Genomic DNA, 27,871 nt, shown 5'->3' on the forward strand with positions numbered 1-27,871 from the left:
GAAGTGACGCACTTGTTGCTGCGGTGACGAGCTCCACTCGGTGGTCGGTCCGCTTCGTTCATTTCGTTTCATTTGTTACCGCGATCATTATGTCTGGCGGCGGTGGAGAGTTTGGAAATCCTTTGCGCAAGTTTAAGCTCGTCTTCTTGGGCGAACAGAGCGGTGAGTGTGCTGACCTCCCCCCATGGATGAGCCTCGAATAGGAGTGAGCAAAGGAGGCGAAGATCGGGCGCAGGGTGGGAGCATCCGGGCCTTCGCACGACTTTCAGCCGGGCCTTCGGGCCGCGGTCCTTATCCGAACGCAGGAGGGTCCGGCTTCGAACGCAGAGTTAATTTCACATTGCTTGACAATTCACGCCATTCAGTCGTGGGTCTGAAGCCAGTGACCTCACTGAAGGAGACTCCCTCCTCCCACCTGGGAACTTGAGTGAGCAATCTGATCGAATAATACTGCCAGGGGCACTTACCACGTTTGTGTTGATCTTTTCTTGGTTTTTATTTTCCCCATTGGCTTACTCCATCGTTCTCCGGATGTTTCAGAAGCCGAGGCCCCTTTTATATATATATATATATATATATATATGTGTGTGTATATATATTTAATTTCCACGTTCTCAGAAACATCAGATAACCTTCCCTCCATCTTTCCAAAGAATTAATGTTTTGACCAGCAAATTGGTTCACCAATCGCAAAAATAAATCGTGGCTGAGTAATATGTGCTTGCCTATCTCCACTCTAGTCTCAAGCAAAGTGTGGTGTATATGTGAAATAATTGATACAGTCTGCTGAAGCAAATTTAGCCTTCAATTTTGAATAGGAGAGAAAAAAATCAACCCTCAGCTGACATCGTTCTTTAGATATTTAATGTTTAGAAGTCTTCTAAAGCATGTGCTTCTCTTAAATATGTTTGCTGAAGTCACCAATAACTTTACAAAGATTGTGGTTGCAGAGGCTTTTCCCTGAAATAACATGGTCACAAGAAAAATGAGAGGGGGATCTGGTAGAAATGTAAAAAAAATTATGAAAGGCATAGATGAGCTAGAGGTAGGTGGGGGGAGGACATAGCCTTGAGATCCAGGGTAGTTGATTTAAGAGTGAGATGCAGAGGAACTGCTTTTCCCAGAGATCATGAAACTGGAATTTGCTGCCCATTGATACAATGGAGGCTACCTCAGATATATTTAAGACGAGGTTGGGTAGATTTTTACACGTAGGGAAATTAAGAGATATGGGGAAAAGGCAGGTTAATGGAGATGAGCCTATCATCAGATCAGCCATGATCCTATTGAATGGCGGAGCAGGCTCAATGAGCCAGATGGCCTACTTTTGTTCCCATTTCTTGTGATTTTCATCGTGAACATTCCATTTATTGTTATGCAACTTTGTCATTCATAGAGGGGGTGGGGGGTGTCATTTATCTTTTTCTAGTCTTCTGTATGTCTTGTTCTCTGGCAATCCAATTCATGAAGGGATTTGGATAATGCCCCCTTAAAGAGGATCCACTTTTCTATTAGCCCATGGTGAAGAAGATTTCGATGCCAGATACCACAATTTAGTAATCCACAAATTGACCTGGGTAGCAATTTCCATAAGAAAATCAGCAGATTTAAAACATATTCCCAGAGAATCTCCACTCATGTTTTTCTTTATGGAAATTTCACTCCCAGGCTGGTTTGTAGTTTATTAATTGTGGGATATGATATTTCTTAATTTGGGATCTCTGAACTTCAGATATCCTTGAGGGGATGATCAGAAAGATTCCAAACCAGTAGTTCTAGCTCACTATTTTCTGTCTTGATCCTCACCATCTTTAGCCAACTGGCAATTTTAAAATGTCCTAAAAATATCACCCTGTGTTAAAGATCTTTGTGTTACTGTTTAGTAGTGATTTATATGTGCTCTGTATTGAGAGTTCCTGCAAAGAAGCCATGACATTGTATCAGGACCATCCAAATCATTCCTCTGGAATGGATTTCCCACTTGCATTTTGAAGGGAAGATGACAAACGTTAGAAATAAATTTAGAAGTGACATAAACAAAGCTTTGGATTGGTCTAGCAGGCAATCTTACGGACAAAAGTGTTACATGATGTTGAAGCTTAAGTGAGGACATTCAAGGTGGAGCATTTTTTTTAAACATTAAGAAATTGAATGATGTTGTTATTCAGAGGAACCAGGGTGTCCTTGCACATCAATCACTGATAGTTAATGGGTTCAGCAATTTCAAAAGCAAATAGTGTAATAGCCTTTATTACGAGAAGATTTGAATACCAGAATAAGGACAGTTATGTAAAGCCCTGGTGTTGCTGCATTGTGTACAAATCCAATTTCTCCACCTAAATATAGATATACTTGCTACAGCAAAGGCTTATCAAATTGTCTCCTAGTATGGTTCAATTGTCTTGGAGGGCAAAATTAAGAATTTAGAAGAATGAAATCTTATTTAAACAGATACTATGAGATTTGACAGGATTCATTGGCTGGGGTGTCTCAAACCAGAGGTCACAGACTCAAATTGAGGAGTCAGCCATTCAAGACAATGAGACAAAATTTCTTCACTTAAGAGTGTGGTAAGTTTTAATAATTCATTGCCACAGAGACCTGTGTATTGCAGAGTACATGCGAGATAAGAGATCTATAGATTTTTTTTGCCTATTAAAGGAAGTGAAGAGCAAGGGGTTACTGCAAAAAAAAATGCTGCTTTGGCAAAAGATCAGCTGTAATCACATTGAATAGCGGACAAAGGATTGAATGGCCAACATTTGCTTCCTCTTTGAGGCTATAAATCAAAGTCATGGCATTTCTGACTGCTAAAATGACATTTGAATATACCCTTTTGTCTCATTGAGTGCAACAATCTGGTTATGTTTTGTATTTTGGATCCTTTTATGCAGTCACTCTCTCTGGAAAGTTTGAGTTTGATTGAAGTAATGAACATTTTTGCATATACTAAATGTTGTCACCTGCCAACATGTGTCATGTTTAATCCTGCTAGTGCCAGCACCTATGCAAGAGACAACTGCAACACTAATTTCAAGCTATAACGTCTGAGGTTCTATGCATCTTAGCTCTTAGCTCAGTTTCTAGTTTTTTTCAGTTGGCCCTGAATTCACTTAGGGTTTTAATACAATAGCCAATGTAGTATTTAAATTGGCAGGTCAAACTATGCACTTTATATAGCAAATATACATGACCAACATTTCAGGCTTGAGCCGTTTATCAGGGTGTGAGCAAAATGTAGACAGGTGCCTGTACAAAATGGTGAAGGGAGAAGGGGCAGGGAAGGAGCACAACCCCACAGGCAGGAGGTAATAGGTGAATGAGGGAGGGAGGGGGGAATGGCTCTGAATGCAAAGGGAAAGAGGTGGAGAACTGGAGGAAAAAAGACAGAGAGATGGGGAAGAGAGGGAGAATGGAGAGTAGGTTAGCAGAAACTCGAGGTCTTTGTTGGAAAGTGCCCAGACAGAATATTAGGTGCTGCTCCTCCAATTTACGGGTGGCGTTGGTTTGCCACAAGGCCATGGACAGACAGTGGTTGGCCATTGGGAGATCCATCGTTGACACTTCGCTGAGCACCTTCCCCCTGCCTGCATCAACCTCAAAAATAATTGGTTAAACACGACCTACCACACAAAATCATGTTGACTATCCTCAATGGGTACTCCTCTACTTTTGATGGGATTGTCTTCCAACAAACCCATCGAAAGTTGAAAAAGAATACCACACCTACTGAACAGCCTTGGCATAAAGGACCACAACAGGCTCTTTTCAAAACCACTATCCCAGCTGAGGAAAGAGCTGTGCCCTCCCATTTGTTGTACTGTGGCATCTCCTGGCTTTTCCTGGGACTGTGGAGCTTCATTCAAGACAATGCATTGTCACTGCTGCTTAGCAGAGACTTGGACTCACTTGTGTCCGGTCCGGAGTTGATGTATCCAAACCCCAATGCTAATCAAATATGTGAACTTGGTGTGGTGTGTTGAAGGAGACCATCCCTGTTTGTACCCAGTTATGACATAAACAAGGTACAACACTGATCACCCTCCTGAGTTAACACCACTGAATAGGCTCCTCTGTCCCATCTGACATGGGTGTCCTGAGCTTTGTGGTTTATCTCCCATTGGATTGTCCCCTGATCAGACAGTTTCCCCCCCACACTCGTATCTGTGTAGAGGCGCTTGTTTTCGTCAGTAATTTTGCGTGTTTGTGGTTCTGGCTGGTTGAATTGTCCTGCAGAATGTGGTTTAGTGGGGTAGATGTAATCTTGTGTTGGATCTGGACTAGGATCTATTCTTAAATCTTAATTCTGCTCCACACCCAATCAGCCTGAATATTCTTTTCTGTTTGGGCCAGAAACTTGCCCATAATGTATTTATTGTGAAATTTCCTGCAGCTCTGTCCCTGTGCTCTCCTGTATCCCAGTTCGCTGTGAGTGGCTCTGAAAGGAGCCATTGTGTCACTGGATTCACTTTATGCCGCTTCACTTGCTGGCTCCGCTGGTTTTCTCGGGCAATGATGTGGCCTGGATATTTGGCAGCAACCCATCGTAACTTTGAAAAGTTAAGTCGAACCATCATAAGTAGAGGAGCACCTGTATATGCAATCTCTTGGAATACCTTCCAATATTTTACCCATATAATTTCCCAGATTTTTCTTGAAGCCTTTTTTAAGCAGTGGTACAATATTAACTATTCTCCAATCTTCTGGCATCTCATCAGTGGCTAAGATGTTTTCAATATCTCTGCCAGGGCCCCTGCAATTTCTACACCAGCCTCTCTCAAGGTCTGTGGGAATATTTTGACAGACTGGATTTATCCAACCATACTTGTCTCAAGACAGAATACCTCCTCTTGAATCTGTTTAAATATCTTGAGTAAATACAGATGCAAAAAGTTCATTTAAGATCTCTCCTATCTCTTTTGGCTCCATACATTAGTTGCCCACAATGATTGACAGGGGGACCAATTTTGTCCCTCGTTATCCTTTTGCACTTAATCTATCTGTCAAAGCCTGTAGGATTTTCTTTGATCTTGTCTGCCAAAGCAACCTTGTGTCTTTTAGCCCTCCTGATTTCCCTTGTTTTTTTTAATACTCAAGTATTTTTGCTCCTCGTTCCTTATACCTGCTATACACCTCCTCTTGACTGGATCCTCAATATCCCTCAAACCAAGGTTCTCTATGCCTGTTAACTTTGCCTTTAATCCTGACAGGAATGAATATACAGGCTCAAAATTTTTCCTTTGAATGCTTAACTCTGCAACTGGTAGTCGTGAATTATAAGAAGAGTCTGAAGAGAATAGGGCATTTTTCCTTGGAGTGTAGGAGGCTAGAGGATCTTTCTAGAAGTTTATAAAATGATGAGGGGCATAGAAAAGGTAATAAAAGCTAATCATTTTCCCAGGATTGGAGAATTAAAATTAGACAGCATAGATTTAAAGTGAGGAGGGTAATATTTAAAAGGGATTTGAGAAGTGAAAGGCCTGTTTGCATGCTGTAAAACTTGTTTAAATGGCCATATTCTAAAAGAGGAATAGGATTATTCCCAATACCTGCTGGGCTTATTTCCTAGTTATTTACAAAGAAGTCTAGTCTCTGTTATAGGACCATGTCCAGAGAAATTGATTGCAGTTTCAACAATAATCTTTGTCTCATTAAGTATTTCTTTTGTTTTTGAACATTGCCCACATGCAGTGAATAATTTTTTAAATCATGTCATTTGGCTGAAATATTCAAGGAGTCCACATAAATCCACAGATGTCTTTGAATGGCTTCTTCCATTCTTCACTGATTTTTCTGACTCTGAGTATTTTAAAAAAACACTTTGCCTTTGCAACCACAAATATCCATTGTCTTTCCACTAACCCTTACGTTTTTCTAATAAAGCCATTTCCAATTGATAAAAGGGATATTTATGGAAAATACTTGGTTAAACAAAATTTCATACTTCATAAAGGCCAGTGGAAATAGGTTATGGTTGTAGTGCACGTCAAAAGAATCAAAGACTTGTTGATCCGAACCAAGGCTTTTATTAACAAAAGACTGGAGCGTATCACAGTCTTGAATGATGTGGGTCTGGCTAGGAGCAACCCTTTAAGACCTGCCAGTAGGCGTGGCTATGCTCTCAACCAATCACAGCCATCCTATACTACAATATTCACATATATACATCAGTGATAGAATCTGTACTATCACAATGGTATTTTGTTGTTTATGGGTGTAGAAGGTTAAGCTCATAGTTATGCTGAGAAATAGATTTTTAAATCATAGAGTCCAATAGTAAAAATACAGGTTGGTCTTCCAGTGTCCATTAGAGGCAAAGATTTATAACTGACATATTGAGCCTAAGGCCTTCTTTAAGATAATGAGTAAAAAGTAGGCAGGTGCTTGAATTAAAAGGCTGGGGAAAAGATGGAAAGGAGAACAGACAAATAGCTAAAAAGTATTAATTAGATATGGATGGGAGGACAGGAGAGAGACAAGATGAGAATAGTCCAATAGGTTTATGTGGAGCAAGTTCTTGTATGTTTATGTAAAAAAAGTGTATTTGTAAATATGAATATCAAGAAATAGCTTCATTTGTTTCTCTTAATTATGCATGATATTTAACTCTATATTTTGTGAATTATTTTCTTGTTTTCTTTGATCTTTAAAAATAGTTTATCTAATTCATGTCATGTTTGTGTTTTAGTTGGAAAGACATCGCTGATTACCAGGTTTATGTATGACAGCTTTGACAATACTTACCAGGTTAGTGGCATAATTGATTAGCAGCTATAAGTATAAGCTATAAGTATCTGAGGAAAGAGCATTTCTAATGCAACTCTTTCATGAATTGTATTACTAGCCACTGACATGATGCAAAGTATGACTTTTTTGCAGAATATTTTTGATTTTCCAAAATTTGATGCTTTCATTTTTATCAAGAAGCTTGTGCTACAGAATCTTAACCTGTTCAGTTTGCTCCCAAAGATAGGCTAAGAAGGAAAAATTGGAGAATTACCTCTAGTCAATTGATTTGGCTCCAGAGACCCAGGTTGAATCCTGATCTTGGGTGCTGTCTTTGTGTAGTTGACACATTCTGCTGTGATTAAATAGGTTTCCTTTGGATGTTCTGGTTTCCTTCCATATTTCAAAGCTGTGCTGATAAGTTAGTTGGCTACTTAGTGTAGGTAAGTTGCAGAAGAACCATGGGGAGAATTGATGGGCATAAGATAGAAAAGTAAGTTGAAGCGGTACAGGGAAATAAGGAGAGGAAAATTACCGTATATTTCGGCGAACAAGTTGAGTCGTGAAACCCAAAAAATCTCAAAAATGGGGTTAACTTGTTCGCGATATACTTTTGAGACCTTAAATTCAGCTCAAAATCCAATCTGTGCCGATCCGTCATGCAAGTTGACCCTTGACAAACTGATTTGGCATGCAAGTCGACCCTTGAAAAAGGTTAGGGTTAAATTCAGGCAACCAATCATAGCTTTTTTGGTTTATTATTGGGTTGATAGTGCTACAATTCTTAAATGATTACCTGCTTCTCAAATTGGGGGGTCAGGAACCCTTTGTTAATCAATTTGTGTATAATGAAAATAACTGCTTTATATACCTAATATTCTTGCTTAATGATGGCCTGAAGGTACTTCTGAAGAATTTTTCAGTCATGGGGCATTCTCAGATTTCAATTGTTAATGAATTTAATTTGAGGCATTTCTGGTGGATGTATAGGTGAAATTTAATAGGTTGGATTAAACTGTTCTTGAGCCTAAATTTTTATGACCTCTTGTGATCAATGTCGCTTCTTTTCACTTCCTCTAATCTAATTTTTCTTCCTAGGCAACAATTGGAATTGATTTTCTGTCAAAAACAATGTACTTGGAAGATCGAACGGTAAGAGTTATCTCATTTAAAGGCAATGAGAGTCTTTGTCTAAAACAAGTGTTTTCACTTTATGTACATACATTTTATTCTTTCTAAAATTTGGTTGAAAGGTATTGGTTGCTTTCTAGAAGTTGTTTATTGGCCATGCTTAATATCTAACAACAGAGCAAAAAAAAATTAAAATGAAATTATCTCTCATCTCGTTGATCACAGAAGCTACTTCACACTGGAAACTGAAGGAAGAAATATCTTATTCTGTAAACTACAGTAATACTGAATTATCATGATCTGTATAATCAAAAAATATCATTACAGAATGTGAGCTAATGTTTGATGCAAGTAAGATGTGTTTGCTTGATCACGATTTAATAACCAATGAGTAGGAATGAATTGGTTAATTATGCAATATGAAATCCAAGTTTCTCCGATGAAGAGAAACCCACTGTTGGAAGTCCATTTGGCAATGCAATAATTAGTGCTAAAACAATGGTTGTGCTAATTTTCAGGAGTCCCCTTGCATTTTTATCCTTGTATTGGTTAGCTCGTAATGGTATATATGGTTTCATTTAAATGTTTGTACAATTTGTCATGTTTCAAGACCGAACTTTAAATCGAATTTACAAGAATCTAATTCTATCCTCAATATTGAAATTTAATTTCCAGTACAAGTAATTAGGAGCAAAGGCTTCAGCTGATTTTGTACTTTTACCTCTCTCCTACCACAACTGTCATTGATCCTTGAGTCAATGCTACATTATGTGATATGTATGTATATTGTCTAACCCAGTTCATGAATCTGCTTTTTTTAAATAAAATTACCAGCTAAATTATTCTGAAATGCAGAGAGCAAACTGAAAATGTCCCAGATTCTTTACCTTCCTTCACAGTCAACTGCAGCTGGTAACTAGTGTGGACCACAAGTAGAAAAGGTTTGAGGAGTTTTATTCCTATTAAATTTTAACAAATACAAAAACTGCATGCAGAAGTTGATTCCATGCAGAAACTATCTGACATTGGATCACGTGCATCAGTCTGGATTTGTGACCACAGTGTACAAAGGATCACCCTCTCTGATCAAGAGAGTCCAAGAGAAGCCCTTTGATGCATTTGAAATTAACTGATTCAGTGATGGTGTGTTTTTAAATTGACCCATTTGTCCAATGTTGCAACGTAGAAGCTGAGACATGCAGGAAAACAGTAGATCAATTATCAATCGTATTGAAGGGGCAAAATAATACAGATAATTTAAATCTTAACTTTAGCTATGTAGAATGATTAATCCAATCAAGTCTATGGAATCTCCTGTTGAGTTTTCATTTCTAATTGAAAATCCCTGGGAGAAAAATACTTTTGACCCAACATTTAAATAATTTATCATTCTATCTGACATGAGGTTTCACAGTAAAAGAAGTGTAGATTTTTTTAGTCTCTTGTTTCATGACTAACATTCTCTGATTTTGTGAATGAGTTTTCAGCAGAAATCCCATGGAGCACTGCCTTAATTCAGTCTGGAGAACATTTGTTTAAACAAGTCAGGTTTCATTCCCAAAAAATTCTATCCATGCTGCTTGCATCCTTTAATAACTTTAATTTCATAAAATTTTGAAAATCCCAATATCCACCCTGCTCCATTTATCCATGTACTGATTTCCTTTTTCTTCAAAAAAACAATTTGCTCATCTAATCACATTTAACCTGCATTGTACAGATCCATGCTTTAAACCAGATGTGTACTCTGACAACTTGATAGGCATTTATGACAGTCTGGATGTTAATTGGACAATGAGAAAAATACGCTCTCGCTGAAACACTTAATTCTGTGAAGATTTAATTTCTTATTCATATTGGTGAAATATCTAATTGTGTCCAAGAAAACCATGAGTGAAACAATGAGAATTGGCTGATTTGTTTTTTGAGTGACAACCTCCCCCCCCCACCCCCCCCCCCCCCCACCTCCCTTCTCCCCTTGCCCCAACACAATTTCATGACTGGAGGAGTGGGGGTGGAGTAGAAATATTTATGCTGGTTGTTAAATATGACTTGTCATTGAATCGTACAACAAAGTGGAAATAAAATCTTCCTCAAATCTCCACTAAATCTCCTACCCCTTCAACCTCTGTCCTTCTCACTGATAGCTCTGCTAAAGGAAATCTCTGCCATAATAATTTTATCATAATCTAGTCTTTTCTCACCTTTGTTATGGTGGGGGGGGGGGTGGGGAATCACTTTTCCACCTTTTCCTCAAAAGTGAAAAGTTTCATTCAACCCAACCCAATCTTTTCTATATTCTCTTTATGATCACATCTTTCCTTGGTCTCATCTGTTGCATGCTGAGGAATTTGAAAGTTTGTTAATGAGCATGTTTGGATTTTCAGATAGCCACTGAAAGAATACGTACAATTGTGGATCATAATACAGTTCCTCTAAAAGAACTTGCTGTCTATGCAAGCATTGATGCTTGAAATACTGCATGATAGGACACTTCCATTACATTTCCAATCTGATGCATGCCCAAAAAAGATAATTAGCAGTAGATCTTTCTTCTGTTACCAGCCAATTAATTGATAATGAGGAATAGGAAAAGAGGGTATTCTGCACCCAATTTTTTGGTGTCAGTATTTAGCATGTAAAAATTAAATAAAAAATTACACTGGAGTTCATGCTGCTCGTTGGCTTTTACGCAAAACAAAATGACTTTTCCTTTTGCTTTACTGGCCTGTATGACTTGGAGAGATAGAACTCTTCAAAATATATAGCTGCTTTCAGAGGCTAAAATCAGCTGAGGTTCTTGCTCCTAGTTATCTACTGATTCATGCTAGAGAATATTCATATAAAGACCGAATGATTGGCCTAAACTGTGTTATCTTTATGGTTGCATATCATAATCAGCATTCATTACACCCAGAATGCCTATTGGGTGAGGGTTCTTAGGATGGCCAGTCTCCATGGAACAGAATCTCAGCATGAGGAAAATGCAATTAAACCAGTTGAGAAAAAAAATAGCTAATTTGAAAATTTTCTTTGCTTTAAAGAACACGCTGAGTGTATGTGGCAGATTAGGTTCCAGTTCTGCTTCAATAAATTTGTGAGATGAGTAAATATAGGACATTTATTTAATATCATCTAACAGATTTCATTCATATCTGAAACTAGGATTAATGCAGCGCTCATGAGGTTTCTGATGGATTTTAAAGTCCTCCGCCTGCTTTCCAGGATTTTAGGTTCCCTGCATTCTTTATTTTGTTTACTTTGCCGTTTAGTGTATTTTTCCTATGTTGTTTTCCCATTTGGTTTTCCCCTCTGCTCCTCCACCCCAGATCAGACTCCAGCTGTGGGACACTGCAGGCCAGGAACGATTCCGCAGCCTCATTCCCAGCTACATCCGTGACTCGGCTGCTGCCGTTGTAGTGTTTGATATTACAAGTAGGTATTCAGTATATGTGCGTTTTGATTCCAGTACAATATAAACAATTTATGGACTATCTGGCAATTAACGCACTTTTTTTCCCCAAATACCTGCTCTGTTTAATGGGTCTTGAAGCAGCACCATTAATAAAATACCTTTCTCTGAGGCGAAATATTCATGCAAGGTACTGAAAAATTTTTCTTCACAAGCAAAGATAAATGGTAAAATATCTTGGTTTTTCTTTTGCACCCATTGACAGCATCAGGCAGCCGCTGATGACATTTTCCGCTCTTTTGTGCAGCATGGATTTTCTAACTCTTCCTCCTTTATGATCAAATTAGATGTAGATTTCCTCCATCTCTCTTCCACGCAGCTGTGAACATGCGTACTGCAGAAACTAAGTGAGCTCTCTATTGTATAAATGACACTTTTTCAATAGCTAACCACTGTGATCTGTTTATTGAGATACTGAATTAAAGATGTTTATGAACTATGTTTGAGCATTTCAGGGTGCATATCTTTTAATTAAAAACAAGTTGCCAGGTGCTAAAAGGAGAAAGGGTACAGCTCTACCACCTGCATCCAGTTTCCCTCAATCACATTGATAGAGCTGCTTTGTTGGAGAATTGCAATTTTTCATCTTTGTCTTGGTCTGGTAATTACATTCAGTTTGTTTTAACTCTAATCTTTCTGAGGCCTGTAATAGAAAGGATTGAAGGTGTGATTGCCTTATTTGTGTTATCAAATGAAATAGTTGATGTAAGTCATTTGCATTAAAAGTCGCATCAACTGAAATAATCAATTACAATTATCCAAAAGAAAATCACTGAAAATGTGATCCTATCAGGTGAACTGATTTAAGGTCAACATATATAAAAGAGATTCAAATCATTTGTGCATTTGAGGCTCAAAGGAAGATGTATCGTGGTCTTCAAAATGCGTAATGGATATTGAGCTAGTTTGTTAAAATGTCTACACATTCAATACACATATAATTTACAGCTGTGATTGAAGTAATTTAAAGCAAATATCAAATATAGCATTTTTAAATTTAATAAGAATTAATGCTGAATTTAGTTCTCACTGTAAACTTGGCACCTGATAGTCGTTTCCCTGTGTTTTAGAAAATTTAAGAAATATTTGGCAAAAACACATGGAATTGTTGTAGAGTTCAACACATTTCATTGTGCAGGCCTGAGATAGATTGATATAAAATTCTGTACTTGTGTTTGAGCTTTTCGATCTTTCTAACTGCTTTAATTTGCAATTAAGTCCAATTATCATGAAACACAATAGTGGAGACTCTTATTCTGAAATGAGGGCTAGACTCTTACCTGCTCCCTTATGAGTGGCTTTCTACTGTGCTGAATGAAATTGGTCCTTGATCCTGTCATTTTCCCCTTGCCTTTTCTTTATCTTTGCTTCCTGGACCTGGTCTCTGCAGGTTCGACTGCAGCTCTGGGATACAGCCGGCCAGGAGCGATTCCGCAGTCTGATTCCCAGCTACATCCGTGACTCCACTATTGCTGTTGTAGTCTATGATATAACAAGTGAGTGGAAGTTCCTCCTAATTCTTTCCATTGCTCCACTATGTTCCTGTCATGATATACTTTGGTTTATCACACACCGGGTGAGCTTATTAATATCTTAGAGTGTGGTTAATGTTCTTGTACTCTTCATTAATATGCATGATAAAAGTATCCCCAGTATTGCTTTTATTACAAGTAATAGCAAGTTCCTCTTCCTCTGAAGCCTAAATGTAATAATCCTAACATTACAGTGCTCCAGTAATTTTGCATGTCTTCTTTTCTACCTCTGTACCAAAGACTGCCGGTGCTTAAGTTGTGTGCAATCGTAAAAATATAAAATTGCACTAAAATCACATAGTTAATCTATCTTCCAATTACAGATTTGGTCTATTATGTTCCTTTTGATCCTGAATCATGCCAGCTATCTCATATGACACCTGCAGATAAGAATTTTAAGACCAATCAAATAAATCACTTTGCAGCCATCAAGCCCCTTTTTTGTCATAGGCTTTATATTTTATCCTGAGCCTTGTCTTAAGAATACTTCTTGTATACTAAATGGTTTCAAGAACGAATATTTTAGTGTTTTTCACTGTTCTTGAGTTGAAGAACCAATCTTCTCAGAAATTCCAGCACTGATCATGCCAATGCTTAGGGAGAGTCAGAGAGAGAAGAAATACTGGAAATGGAAAATGAAAGGAAGGTGGAGATGGAAAGAAAGAGTTGACATCACTTCTTGTTGCAGTAACAATTTTTGGTCATTTTTCCCTGTGTGGGCAAATGTATTTGAATTTGGAGCTTGTTGAAGTAAGCCTGTAACCACTTTTTTAAAAATATTGAGAGAAATGTCTTCATGCATGAACAGAAAAAACAATTGGAGAAACATTTAGCCATCTTATTGACAAGAATGTATTTCAAACAACCTTTAAAACATTAGTTGATCAAAATTGTATTCCTTTCTGAGTTCCTTTAACTGTTAGCTTCTGGTCATTGGGTCACAAAATCTTTAATTTCTTTTTGTATGTTGTTTTTATCCATTTGGCAGAAAGTATATACATTACGTGGACAGAATGGAGTTGAGTACCACAATAAACTACCAATGTATATCTGCTGTTAATCATTAACTGCAGAGGTAGTATTTATATTGACTAAATTACATTAATATTCTTAAATAGTCTTTTTTTCCCTTCTTACAAACTCTAGATTTGAACTCTTTCCAACAAACTTCGAAGTGGATTGATGATGTAAGGACAGAAAGGGGAAGCGATGTCATCATTATGTTAGTTGGGAATAAAACTGATCTGGCAGATAAAAGGTAGAATTACTGAGTGTAGTTTTTTCTTTGCTTTTCAATGTTTCACCCTTTCATTAATGTTAATAATTAGATATTTGATGTGAGCCGTCTCTTAATGTTTTTATTATTCTATTAAGCTTTGTAATTTATCAGTATTCCTTTCACCAGATTGGTACCATATTGACATGTTACCAGTTTTGAAGTACCATTAGTCAGAATTCGGGTCTTTAAATAACATCTTTAGAGGCTGACTTAAAAGGAGGCTGATCCAAAATTGTGAACCTACATTTTTTGATATTTAGCAGTTTCATTTTAACAAAAACTTTACATAGGATTCATGATGTGATGGTGGCTGCAGGCTTGATTTGTCCGCATGCTGAATGTAATGAGAGCACTGACTAGTTTAATAAATTATTGCATACCTGAGGGTGCAATTCCAGGAATACTGTAAAGTCCCACATTACAAGGCAAGTATTCCAAAACTATGAAGTGAAATAAGTGATTTTGCCCTCTTGAGTTTAATACCAAGTCTGCAATTATTACGTATATGCAGATGTATAGATCGACCCCTAAAATGTTGATTTTGAGCGAAACTTTTTGTATAAGATGCCCCCCCCCCCCAAATCTAGCACTTATTGCTGACTAGAGGATGCTGTCATGATATTTTAATAATAAATAGTGTCCATACTACATGAGGGTGAACCAAAGAATGACTTTATTGGCTTGAATTTGCCACATCTCTGCGCTGGCCCGCCCACTTCCAGTGATACATAGAAACATAGAAAATAGGTGTAGGAGTCAGCCATTTAGCCCTTCAAGCCTAGACTGCCATTCATTTTGATCATAGCTGATTATCCACTCAGTACCCTGTTCTAGCTCTCTCTCCATACCTCTGGATCCCCCTAGTCACAAGTACTAAATCTAACTCTCTCTTAAATATAGCTATGGAACCGGCCTCAATCACTTCCTGTGGGAGAGAATTCCATAAATTCACCACCCTCTGAGTGAAAAAATTCTTCCTCATCTCAGTCCTAAAGGACTTCTCCTTTATCCTTAAACTGTGACCCCTGGTTCTAGACTTGCTCAACATTGGGAACAATCTTCCTGCATTTAGCCTGTCAAATCCCTTAAGAATTTTGAACGTTTCTATTAAATCTCCTCCTAATCGTCTAAACTCCAGCGAGTACAAGCCCAGTCATTCTAGCCTTTCTTCATATGCAAGTCCTGCCATCCCTGGTATCAATCTGGTCAACCTTTTCTGCACTCTCTCCATGGCAATGATGTCCTTCCTCAGATAAGGAGACCAAAACTGAACACAATACTCCAGGTAAGGTCTCACCAAGTCTCTATACAACTGCATCAATACCTCTGCTCCTGAACTCGAATCCTCTTGATATGAACGCCAACATACCATTCGCCTATTTTACTGCTTGCTGCACCTGCCAGCCCACTTTTAATGACTGATGCACAGCGACACCCAGGTCTCTTTGCATCTCCCCTTTTCCTAATTGGATACCATTAAGATAGTACTCAGCCCTCCCATTCTTTCCTCCAAAGTGGACAACCACATACTTATCCATATTATATTGCATCTGCCGTGCATTTGCCCACTCACCTAAACTGTCCAAGTCACCTTGCACACTCTTAACAGCCTCTACACAGCTTACAATGCCACCCAGCTTCGTGTCATCTGCAAACTTGGAAATGCTGTTTTCTAATTCCTTATCTAAATCATTAATATATATCGTAAATAACTGGGGTCTGAGCACTGAGCCTTGTGGTACCCCACTAGTAACTGACTGCCATTCTGAAAAGTACCCGTTTATTCCTACTCTTTGCTTCCTATCTGTCAACCAATTCTCTATCCACTTCAATACCATATCCCCTATACCGTGTGCCTTAAGTTTGTATAGTAATCTCCTGTGTGGGACCTTATCAAAGGCCTTCTGAAAATCCAGGTAAACCACATCTACTGATTCTCCCCTATCCACTCTACTGGTTACATCCTCAAAAAATTCAATAAGATTAGTCAGACACGATTTTCCCTTCATAAAACCATGCTGGCTCTGACCAATGAATTCACCACTTTCCAGATGTGCCGCAATCACATCTTTAATAACTGACTCTAACATTTTATGGAAGTGACGTCATCACGTCGTGATGTCACTCTCCGGCTGGCGGGCCACTATGCAGAGGTGAAGGGCTCCTTAGCCCATACGTGGCACTAGGCACGGGCTCTTCAGCAGTGAAGGGGAGCCCGTGCTTTCACAACTGCGTGTTGCGGCAATTCAACCCGTTTATTTGTGCAGTCAGTTGGCCCGCTATAAAATGATCATTTAAAGGCTTAAATTTTATTTGGATATTTTAAAATAAACCACTGTGGACTCCTGTAACAATGGTATATATGGGTAATTGGATACAAGGATTAAAAAATGAGCTTTCATAGTAAACAATGATGTGATATTGTCTTGTAGATTGATTTTATGCTCTTTGGAAAACTGAATTCTCAATATATTTTATATTTCAAAATGTATAAATATCGTGAAGTAACTTTGTTATGCAGATACAGTACTGAGAAAGGAACTTCTGTGGTTTATTTCCAGAAATTAACTGCAAATCAACTAAGCCATGCATGTGTCTAGAAATTAAGCCTCGATTAGAAGCTATGAGTGTAATATATTTTGTAACATTGAAACTTGTTGCAATGAAATCAGTGGAATTGATTTTGCCAATTGTCTTTTAAATCAGTGTATTGATGGAGAACTGCAGCCATTCCGTAATCCTAATGTCTTTTGCAAGAGAAATAGGAAAGGGATAATGTGTTCCTTTAGTATTTTCAAGGTAACATGTTACAAAGCTGCAATTCCTGCTTTCACTTGGTTCATTTACTAATATTTTACATTTACTTTGTAGACAGGTTTCTATGGAAGAAGGAGAGAGGAAAGCCAGGGAGCTGAACGTAATGTATATTGAAACCAGTGCTAAAGCAGGGTATAATGTCAAGCAGGTATGTCCCTGAAATTGAAAGGAAGTTGAGATTTAACTGAGATTTGTATCAACAGTTGCCATTTCTCAATTTTCAAGCTACGTACAACTCTGACTATCCAAGATGTTCGGGACCAGGCCTATTTAGGATAAACGTTTTTTTTCGGCGAACTCGTCATTTTTTTAAAACAGCCCAGTAGCAACAGCAAATCACTTGTAACAGTGTTTAAACAACAACAAACAACAAGGTAAGGCTTTTTGAGCATTAATTCTCACCAAAAATATGCTGGCCACGCCGATCACAGGCACTTTCCCACTGAGAATCCCACAGTCTGTCAGCACCAGGGGCCCATGGTCAGCTTGGCTCTGAAAAAATTTTGGATAAATGAGGATTTCTGATTTTTTTTGGATATTTTCATTTATCTGAAATTTTTAAAAATTTTCGTTAACAGGATTTCAGAGAATCTGATTTTGGATAATCGGAGTTTTACTGTATTTTTAAAGTAGATAGAATTGATTTCTGGAATTCATCTAAGAATTGCCTTCACTAAGATAATAGATGATTTATAATGAGCTTTACCTCCTTCATTTGACCTGCAGTGTAGTTCAGGTATGGCAACCTCAGAGGTAGTTTATGATTCTATTCATTTCTACAAATCTTGTGTTGACAGTACAAAACAATGTATATGGAGGAAACAATTCTGAAAACTACTTGATAATCTTTAGGCCTGTAAAACCTATCTGGGATAAAATCTTTAGAAAAGCAGAAGTAAGACTTCATATTTCAAAGGCCACATTGAAACGTTTTGTTAGTTTGGATGACCTGCTTTCGTACCAACACATCCACATACTTACTTTGCCCACCCTGTCATGATCCACTTCTCTGTGGCTCTTGCATCCCTACCCCTCCCTCTCCTACTTGTCTACCTAACTGCTGACTGTCATCCATATTCCAGTAGAATAACCTCCATGTGTACCTTAATCGAGATATTGCTGATGGAAGAGCGCCAGCTCCAGGTCAGTTTGCAGTAAAAATGAAGGTACTTTCTAAAGATTTGTATTCCCAGATGATTGCAAATTTCACGTCTCATGCCCACTAATGGAAATAGATTTGAGATTACATTGCCTCCACTTGAGCAAATTCTTCATCAACAAGTAAAGGGAAAGTTAAATGAATAATGTTCTCCCCTTTGTGAGTTTCCCCTGGTGCTCTGGTTTATTCCATGAGTTTAAATGGCCGGAATCGGCTTCTATTGTGTTGTAAATAAAATTTAAATTTAATATTGCAAAGTATCCAAGAAGGGAATATTCAGAAGCACTTCATATTTGGTCATAAATTATTGCCATGGGATAAACAATTTGTGAAAATTGTTCATTTTTTTAAATTTACCATAGTCCAGTGTTTCAATTTTAAGATATTCTACTGAGGCTAAATATCAGTTACTATTTCTGTTGTGCTTTGTTTCCCCTACAGTCTAAAAACGGGTGGCCAACCTTTAATTTTTAATTAGACATACAGCATGATAACAGGCCATTTTAGCCCAAGAGTATGTACCAGGGGGCGTAGGTTATTTAGATGGGCCAAAATGGCCTGTTACTATGCTATCTAAATTCAAAGGTTGACCACCCTGTAAAATATTTAGGAAAATATTTAAACCTCCATTTGATATTCAACTTTTCATTGAGCTCTGCATCATCAAAGTCTTTTGGGGCACCACTGATCAGAAAGTTAACAAAACCAGTCATGTTAGTACAGTGGTGAAAAAGTATAAATTAGAGTTGCTTCTCTGGTGGAAAGTTGTTTTCGTCTTGACTGCTGAAAATATTTTCTCCATCGTGAGGCCACATCCTGCTTGTAATGGAATATGCTCCACGAGTGCAGCTCCAGCAACATTTGAAATATTTGACATCCATGACAAAGTAATGCACCTTACTGATTCATACTAGTGGTATGAGTCTTGAGGCACCTATATCTTTTCTGATGACAGCAGTGAAAACAGAGCATGTGAATCCTTGATGATTACTGCTGCTCTCCTACAGCATTCCAAATAGATATTATTGATAGTGGAGAGAGTTTAGGCTGTGATGTCCTGGGCTTTGACAACATCCTTTTGCAGGGCTTACCACTCAGAGGTATTGGTGCCCACAAACCAGGCCAAAAGCAGCACACTTTTCACTGCATATCTATAGAGGCTTGCTAAGGTTTCTGATGTCGTACCAAACCTCTGCAAACTCCCAAGGAAGTAGAGGCACTGACATGCTTTTTTCACAATGACATTCGTAAGAAGGATCCAGAAATGGTCCTCAGAGATGGTGTCTTCCAAGAATTTAAATGTGCTCACCCTCTACACCTCTGATCCATTAATTATCACTGGTTTTGACATCTCTGGTTTTCCCTGCCTGAAGTCCACAATCAGCTTCTTGGCTTTGGTGTCATTGAGTCTGAGTTGTTTTTCGTTCAGCCTTCAGCCAAGTTTTCATTTTCCCTCCAGAATGGTGACTCATCACCCCCTTTTATACAACCCAGTACTGTGATGTCGTCAACAAATTTGTAGATGGCGGTTGTTTTGTACTGAGCTACACTTTCATAGATGTAAACTAGGGGCTGAGAATGCAGCTCAGGTGCTCCAGTACTGATGAAGATTACAGAGGAGATGAAGAGATCCAATCACACAAGTCTTGGAATTTGCTGATAAGTTTTGAGAGGATGATGGTGTTGGATAGCAAATTGTAGTCGATAAAGAGTATCTTGATGAATGCATCTTTGTTGGCCAGGTGTTCCATGGCTTTGCGTAGGGCTCTGTGAGATGACATCTGCTGTAGACCCATTGCTGCAATAGGACAGACAGGAGCTGATGTGCTTCCACTTCACCATTGTGGATATGAGTGCTGCTGTTGTTTAGTCATTTAGGCAGGTTACCGCACTCTTATTGGGTACCGGTATGATTGAGGCCTGTTTGAAACAGGTGGGTACCACATTCTACTGAATTGAGATGTTGAAGACAGCTGTGAATACATCAGCAAGTTGGTCAGCATAGGTTTTAGTACTTGGTTGGGTACTCCATCATTAGTGATTCAAGTTAATGGCTCTCAACATCTTCTCCAGCAGAGTTGCATGGGTAATAACAACTAACCTCACCAGTAATACACTTTGTCCCTTTATGAAATTTATCACAAGATTCCACACAGAAACCTTTTTGTCATTATATACTGTTAACCAAAGGATGCAGTGTGTTACCAGTTGCAAAAAAATTAGGCATTAAATATTTTCATAAATGATGAATGCATCGCCCATACCAGGAGTTAACCTTGTATTCTTGTAGCCTGACTTGGGAGTACTAAGTGACTGAACAATTCACTTTATTGCAGCAGTGTTTTCCGCATTTGATTGCACCTTGTATTTTGATTCTTTTGTTCAAAAAAACACACTTATATTTTTAAGGTAAGCATAGTACTGGATTGACCAAAATCATTCCATCCCAGATTCAATTGTATCAATCTACAAACTCTGTATTTTTCTCAAAACTTTGCATCTATTTACCAGAATATGTCTTGATCTGTGTAAACAATATAAGACCAGAATTGAACAGAGAGCTCTTCCCTTGATGAGAATACTAAGATGGATACATAAGTGTATTTAGGTCATGGCAGCCATGGCATATGCCCTGGGCACCACTTAGAGGGGCACCACTGTCCTTGCCTCACCCGTCCAATATCGAGCTCCCTCCCTCTGCTTACAAAACCACATGATCCTTTTAGAACAGCAAGTTCCCCTCCAGCCAGAAGGCGGTTCTGACAAGCTCTTTCACCTGTTGCCTTTTAGTTAACAACAATCCATTAGTGAAGTCTCTTGGGCACTCTCCAAAGCTTTTGCAAAGGCTCTGAGGCCCTGACATGTCTCGCATTAGCAGAGTTCCATTATTTTAAATAAGATCTATTTTAAAGTGTTTGTATGTGACCTACACTAACAAACACTGCACCAATTTATCTCCCAAAAACATGTCTATATTACCAAAAGCTCACCTTAGGGGCCCGGGTGGGAGTTAATCCACTAGCTCACTTCTAATAAATCACTACGCAAAGTGTAAAATTTACAGGATACGTCGGGTGGCACAGTTGGTGTAGCGTTTAGTGCCAGCCCAACCGTGCATGAAAATTGCCCAACTGTCAATGCTACATGCAACTTTTTCTATAAAATAAACAGGGAGAGATGATGCGATATCAGTGCTGGCCAAAGGCGCTATTTTACCTAGAATATGCGACTGGATGGATAATGAAGTTAAGTACTTCAAACTGTCAACTAGTGTTCCCTCTAAGCTGAACACACAAAGGAAATGGATGAGTGCACGTGCGTGCGTGCACACATGCACTGGTTTGTGTGCGCGTGCGCCCAGCTGAGTGGGAACACTGCTGTCAACACCAGTGTGGTGGTAATTTCTTTGGTTCATTTTGATATTTTTGACTTTGTCTAGAAGTAGACATTGGACTTCAAATGAGACCAAGATGCCAGTACTAGGGCCTTGGTTAAATGGGGATAAGGAGCACATGATAAGGGATAGCAGAAAGAGCCATTTTATTTAATAATTCATATTACCTTGATTCCTCATCTTTTCATTATCTTTATTCATTATTCACCAGGTACTGTATGTCAATTCCTTAAACCTCTACATTGATTGCAGGCAATGATGGTACTTTTCACTTACTTACAGACCCTTTGGTTGATTATTTTCCCATATTAATTTATCTGTTTCTCTTTTTAAGTGCGTTATTTGTTCTGGATTCTACTATTGGAAGAAAGTTATTCAATTCATTAGTTTTAAAACCTGGTCCTTAAACTCTTCATCAACTGGTTTAAACCGAATCACCAATTATTGTTGGCCTTAGTCCAGTTTGTTTTCGCTGGTACCCAGCATAAAGCACCACAAAAGTTGATAAGGGTTTGGTTTCCGTGAGATTACGTGTCTTGATTAGTAGCAAATTCCACTGGAACCATTTACTCTTGATATGATAAATAACAATCTTGAACTTGTTGACAAATAAAGAATTGAGTTATATGTCTCAGGCTGTAAGAGTGTTTCAGGTTATTTTTTAAAAAAAATAGGTCCGGGGAAAGGATTCCAGAAAGTATTTGAAATACTCAGTGCATTAAGGAATCACCTCTGGAAATAAAGATTTAATATTTCAGGTCAACCCCTTTTTATTGATTTTGAATTTCATTGAATATTCCGAAATGTTGTTTATATTTGGAGGTTGGTTTCAGTAAAACATGTCATAATGGCTTAAAATTTAGAGCTTTATTCTCAGTTGTAAAAGACATGTAACAGAATTAATTATTGGACATGGTGTGTTTCATTTCATCATGGGAAAGAACCAAACATGCTGCAAGAACTCAGCCAGTAAATGCAGAAAGAAAAAGTAGTAAATGTATCCTTCCTCTTGGCCCCTCAGCTCTATTTTGAAAACCATAAACCCGTTAGTCTTCCCTCAGTTTCTATGGAAGGATCCCTGACTTGAAAGATTTACCACATTTCTCTTTTCACATATGCTACTTTACCAGTTTGGGTTCTTCCACCTTTTCTGGGTTTGACCAGGTTTCAATTTTTAAAAAAAGTGCTCTACTCGTATCATTTCCTTCCTTTCTACTATCTCTTTCCCCTCGTCACAATTAATTAAACTACATGTATCTTTGACATTCTCATCAACTGTGAGTTGAACTTCAAACCCCCAAATCCTATTCATTATCAAAGCTCCATAATGCTGGCCATTTCTGCACCCCTTCCTCTTTCCCTCTTTTGCACTCCATCCATGACCCCTAGATAACGGCTACTACCAATGTTCATTGTTTTTCACATCAGGATGGTCCTCATTTTCCCCTGTAATCTTTGCAAGCCTTTTGGAGAGGAAAAGAGAAAGCATTAAGGGAAATTTAGAATAGGTTGTGGCCAGTGGTGTTTGTAAACGCAATTGGATATTCCCCAAAACAAATATTTTCTTTACATGGGTTGACTTCTATTGACCACGAACTAGTCATTCTCAAGTAATCAATTTCTGATTATCTTCCAGCTTTTCCGACGTGTAGCAGCTGCTCTCCCTGGTATGGACAATGCACCTGAGAAGAGCAAAGAAGACAGTATCCTTTAAAGAATATCTAGTTGTTGGTCAGAAAAAAAGCAAACCAGTCTTGGGTTTTTTTGCTGTGTTTCAGGATAGCACTCAATAATAACCATCTCCGCTTGATCCGACAAAGAGAAGGGATCTGGTTTTAAAATGGTAAGTTTTTCTCTCTTTTCCATTTCTGAACAAGATATTGTACTGCTCTGTTAATTACATCCATTTGTTTTTCGAAATGAATATTTACTGTTTGCCATTGGAGGAGTGGAGGGGGTGGGGTGTGAAAACTCGTGAAACTAGTTTTGCAAATTCATGGAGGGAGCTCCCATGTTGAAACTAATGCAATTCAGGAATGAAAAACTCTCAGGCAGTTTGTTACTGCTGAGTGGATTCATAGAATGTACACACGTGCATCCTATTGATGAGGTGAAGTTCAAAGAACCACCTTCCAACAAGAAGGAAGATGATTGGAAAAGCAGTGTTGATGGTATTTTTCATGATACAAACAAGGTATTTTGAAACTAAAGAGACCTACTAATATGGATGTTATGATTACCTTTGAAATTGATATCCTACTTTCTCTGATATTGAGTTGTGTAAGGTGGTCGTTGATGGTACAGCATCAACCTATCATCTACTAATGTTGTTATTAAAGAATGGGGATAAATAAGTGGTTGATCCTACTGTCAAGAAGGACCCCAGTCCGCGTCGGGGACTGGACATGTACAGAAACTGGCTTTGATAGCCTTGGGCTTGCTTTAGTGAAAAGTGGGATCTATCAGAGACAGTCATAGCTCTTGGAGAAAAAGTTACTTTTAACTAAAAGCATCACTTTTTAGGGACAGGAGAAGCCCTCCAAACTCCACACACCAATCTTCTCCCAATCTAATTGCAGTTCTATCCCAACGCAATCAATAATGTTGCGTCTATTTTTTTCAGTCAATTCTATTTCCCTCATGGCATATCCTGACATCTTTAAGCATAATAGGGCCTTCCAAAAAAAATAGGTATGAATCTGGGTTTTTTTTCCAGGTATTAAAGACTTTTTAGAATTCTTTGTACTTTTTAAATGTATTCTTTGAAACCCCTCTTGGGCTTTTTGATATGAATCGCCTTGTTCTTGTGGAGCACACTGGTCTATACAAACAGTGTGATATATTTATACAAGATGTTACTAAGTTATGGAGCCAGTTAAATATCATTGAGCTTGTGTGGTTAATAAGCTGTTTTCAACAAACGTGATTCAATAAAAATCATAAATATCAATACAGAGCAGGTTGAAAAACACAGTAAATTTTCCCATCACTGGGAAATTGGGCCAAGGAATAGCACATAGAATTTAATTCTGACAATTGCAAGGTGGGCAACTGACAAGTGAAATTTTCATATAGAAGGTGATGGATATATGGAAAATGCTACCAGGTAGATGAGTCAAGGTGGGTACATTTAAAAGAAACATTTTGACAGATACATGGATAGGAATGATTTTGAGGGATATGGGCAAAACAGGAAAATGGGACCAGCTCAGGTAGACAACTTAGTTGGCATGGACAGGTTGGCCCAAAAGACTGGTTTTTAGATTGTACAACTGTTATTATACTAGTATATCCACCTTGGGACTGGGATCACAGATTCCTCCAGATCCTCCTCCACTATTAATTTGCTCACTTGTTATTGATGAGACTGTCATGAGAGAAAAAAAATGTATTTTAATGAATCAACATAGCTCACCTTAAGATATTCTATCAATTGAAAATTGTGTTTTACACATGTGAACATCTCTTGAATATAGTATTGTTTATTTATCCTTTTCTATTTGAAATACTTTTCTCCATCTGCTCATTGTTAAGATAAACACTTCCTTAACTCCAGCTACTCAGTGATTGATATCAAGCTGGAGAAACCACCTGAACCACCAATCAATGAGGGTGGCTGCTCCTGCTAATGTTGGCACAATTAAACTGTTCCTTATTGGCCAGCATCATCAATTGCATTTCAGTCATTGACTAGCCACCTTGCTCCCTCTTAATGGTGTGCTGGCTCAGTAATTTGTAAGCGTGCTGCTGCCGAGGTGTCAAACACACCAGGAGCTTCATTCAGAAAATTCAAGTTCATTTTCTTCAGCTGCATGGTTTATTTAAGATCTGAGATCGAGTTTGATTTTATGTTATGTATTGCACTCTAACACTGAGCGATGCAGTCCTCAACATTGTACAGAAATGTGTGCACGATGTAAAATGTTTGTGTGAATATGCAAAGATGTTGCTGTATCAGATTTTCAAAAAAGGAAAAATTGTCTGTGATGAAGTCCTGATGTGAGTATGAGCTGAGATACTGGTGTTGGCTTATCAGAGAAAAACATTTTCATGATGGGGCAGGGTAAGGAAGCAAGACTCTTGATATCTGATTGAGTGTGCAGTCTTGCGACAATCTAATGGCCGATCAGATTTGATTGAGGGAAGGCGCAATGCTGCATTAATTACTATACCTCCTCTGAATATATCTCATGGCTTATCAGTTTGTGTACCAGCATATGGAGTACACGTGCAGAAGAGGAATGAATGCAGGTGATGACTGCTTAGCCAAAAGTTTAAAATCAGATGATAATTTTGGTGAAGTTATTAAAAGATTTTCCTCTGACCAGAGTACCTTCCATGATAGACAGTGATTATAGTTTTCAGTACCCTTAAAATAAGATCATGCTTTATAAATTTAGTTTTTGATATGAGATGGTTGAATAGTAGAGATATTTCTTTTTACTATTTCATTCATCTACTTGGTCAATATCCTAATAATCTTCAAATGGCCCCAGTAGGTTTCATTTTCAAAATTAGTGCCTTTATTTACTGAACTAAAATCCATTTTCTGGGTAATCTTAATTTAAAAAAAAATAAAACTTGAGATGTCAGAGTGCTTCTATTTGGATGAAGGGATATTTGATTATTTTGCTTGTTGTCCAAGTTACCAAAAGTACTTGATTGCAATTTTATGTATTGAGCCACAGTACTTGGGGGGGGGGGGGGTGCTAAATGGAGTTCTTTTGAATACTTATGCTGTCATTGAAAATATTTTAGTGTAAGACCTGTTATTAAATAGAATCATTATCACTTGAATTTACAGCATTGTACTCCATTTTGTTTACAAGTTCACAGCCGACTGGAAAACGTTCTTCAAATGAGCCACAATTAATTAGTTTTCAAAGTTTCTAGGCAATGTATAAGAGTCTGTCCTTGTCTCACCAAAAGGCATTGCTATGTAACTGATGTTTTGGATTTAGGAGGGTCTAATATTTGTTGTTTTGTGAGTACCTAAAATCTGTTAGTAACTTCAGTTCTATAGTAACATATTTATGTAAATGTCTGAATTTGGAAACCTTTTGATTTAATGGGATATGAGAATCTTCAGTGCATTTGTTGTGGACACTTTGTTGATGTATTTACAGTTTTCAACTCCTTAAATCACAAGTTGCCCTCTTAAATTGTATGCTGTAAGCTCATCTGCCCATGTTCTTTTCACTAAGTATATCTGAAGATGATTACACATTTTTATGCTTAATCATTGTTAACTTAGTATTTTATATCCAAGATCTACCAGAAGTGCAGGTTAAACATGTAGTGGCCAAAATTCTTTTTCACTTGAACTTCCTTTTAGTGCAGTTTTTAACCAAATGATAAGGTAATAAAATGTCATGGTTGGATTTGGCAGACTTGAATTTAACCTAGTTTTTAAGTATACCTTATATACCTGCACGATAACATTGACCCTATCATAATATTTAGCAAATGCGAATGAAAACAGATTTTTGCTTCTGAAAAATCTTACCACTTTTTAGAAATTGACTGGAATGGGAGAAACTGCATAAATAATAATTCAATGGTTGAAAGAAATGGGACATAAATAGTTGGGATGCAGGATTTTGAAATTTGTGATAAGCTGTGCTCAAACATTGTTAAAGGAACCTTTGAAATGATCACATCACTACAATATCGAAGTGACTTGATGTCATGTTTGAAATTTGCACTTATTTAGAAGGAGAGGAATGAGAGTGGGTTGATTTGGTCACTCAGTGAAATACTCCATTTGAACTTTACCATATCTAATCAGCTTTGTTTGATGGTGAAGGTATGCAAGGTTGAAGATGCGACTGATTATACAATATATGGCTTTCCTATTTGTCATGCCAACGATTGTTGGTACTCTAATACAGCTTTTGGAGGCCAGTGATGAAGGATATTCTCGTGAATAATTGGAAAATTGCCTAAAACTATGAAAATATCTGCAGGCAAGTACCTGAGCATCCTCCGTCAGTTGTGTATTTTTTAAATATTTAGAACAGTTGTCTTTTTGTTGTAAATACTAATTAATTGTAATGTTATGTCTCTGTATTTGCCAGTTTAAATTCTTTGGAAAGGCAGTAAGACACAAACCCACTCTTCTGTCCTGAAGTTTATGCCCTTATCACTTAGATTAGCTCAGCCTGTGTACCTGTGTCTGAAGTCTTTTGCAAAAATTAATGTCACATCACCCAAACAGGTCACTGTAATAAAGTATTTATGTCTTCATATTTCCAGTAATAAAAGTAGACTCATTACAGCTAGTTATTAGATTATTTGAAATAAGGTATCACCTGTTATAAAGTAACACTCTTCCAACACAATAAAATGAGCCATTTCACCA

The 27,871-nt window shown here is 37.9% G+C and overlaps 1 protein-coding gene across 5 annotated transcripts; it reads left to right on the plus strand.

Annotated features, from left to right (window-relative positions):
* Window positions 1-27,871, plus strand: rab41 (RAB41, member RAS oncogene family). Of its 5 annotated transcripts, none has more exons than XR_011342906.1 (10): window positions 4-162; window positions 6,689-6,747; window positions 7,825-7,878; window positions 11,187-11,292; window positions 14,008-14,119; window positions 17,012-17,105; window positions 17,183-17,331; window positions 18,040-18,100; window positions 23,147-23,213; window positions 25,075-25,093. XR_011342906.1 is itself a non-coding variant. In XM_069893060.1 (8 exons), the coding sequence occupies exons 1-8, from the start codon at window positions 90-92 to the stop codon at window positions 25,137-25,139; spliced, it is 630 nt and encodes a 209-aa protein (XP_069749161.1). In that variant the 5' UTR covers window positions 1-89; the 3' UTR covers window positions 25,140-27,871. The 5 variants fall into 5 exon arrangements, 2 of the variants coding, with proteins under 2 accessions (XP_069749161.1, XP_069749159.1); XR_011342907.1 differs by having other exon boundaries at window positions 18,043-18,100; XM_069893060.1 differs by lacking the exons at window positions 17,183-17,331; window positions 18,040-18,100 and having other exon boundaries at window positions 1-162; window positions 25,075-27,871.

This window comes from Narcine bancroftii, chromosome 8 (genome assembly GCF_036971445.1).
Source record: "Narcine bancroftii isolate sNarBan1 chromosome 8, sNarBan1.hap1, whole genome shotgun sequence".
NCBI classification, from domain to species: Eukaryota; Metazoa; Chordata; class Chondrichthyes; order Torpediniformes; family Narcinidae; genus Narcine; species Narcine bancroftii.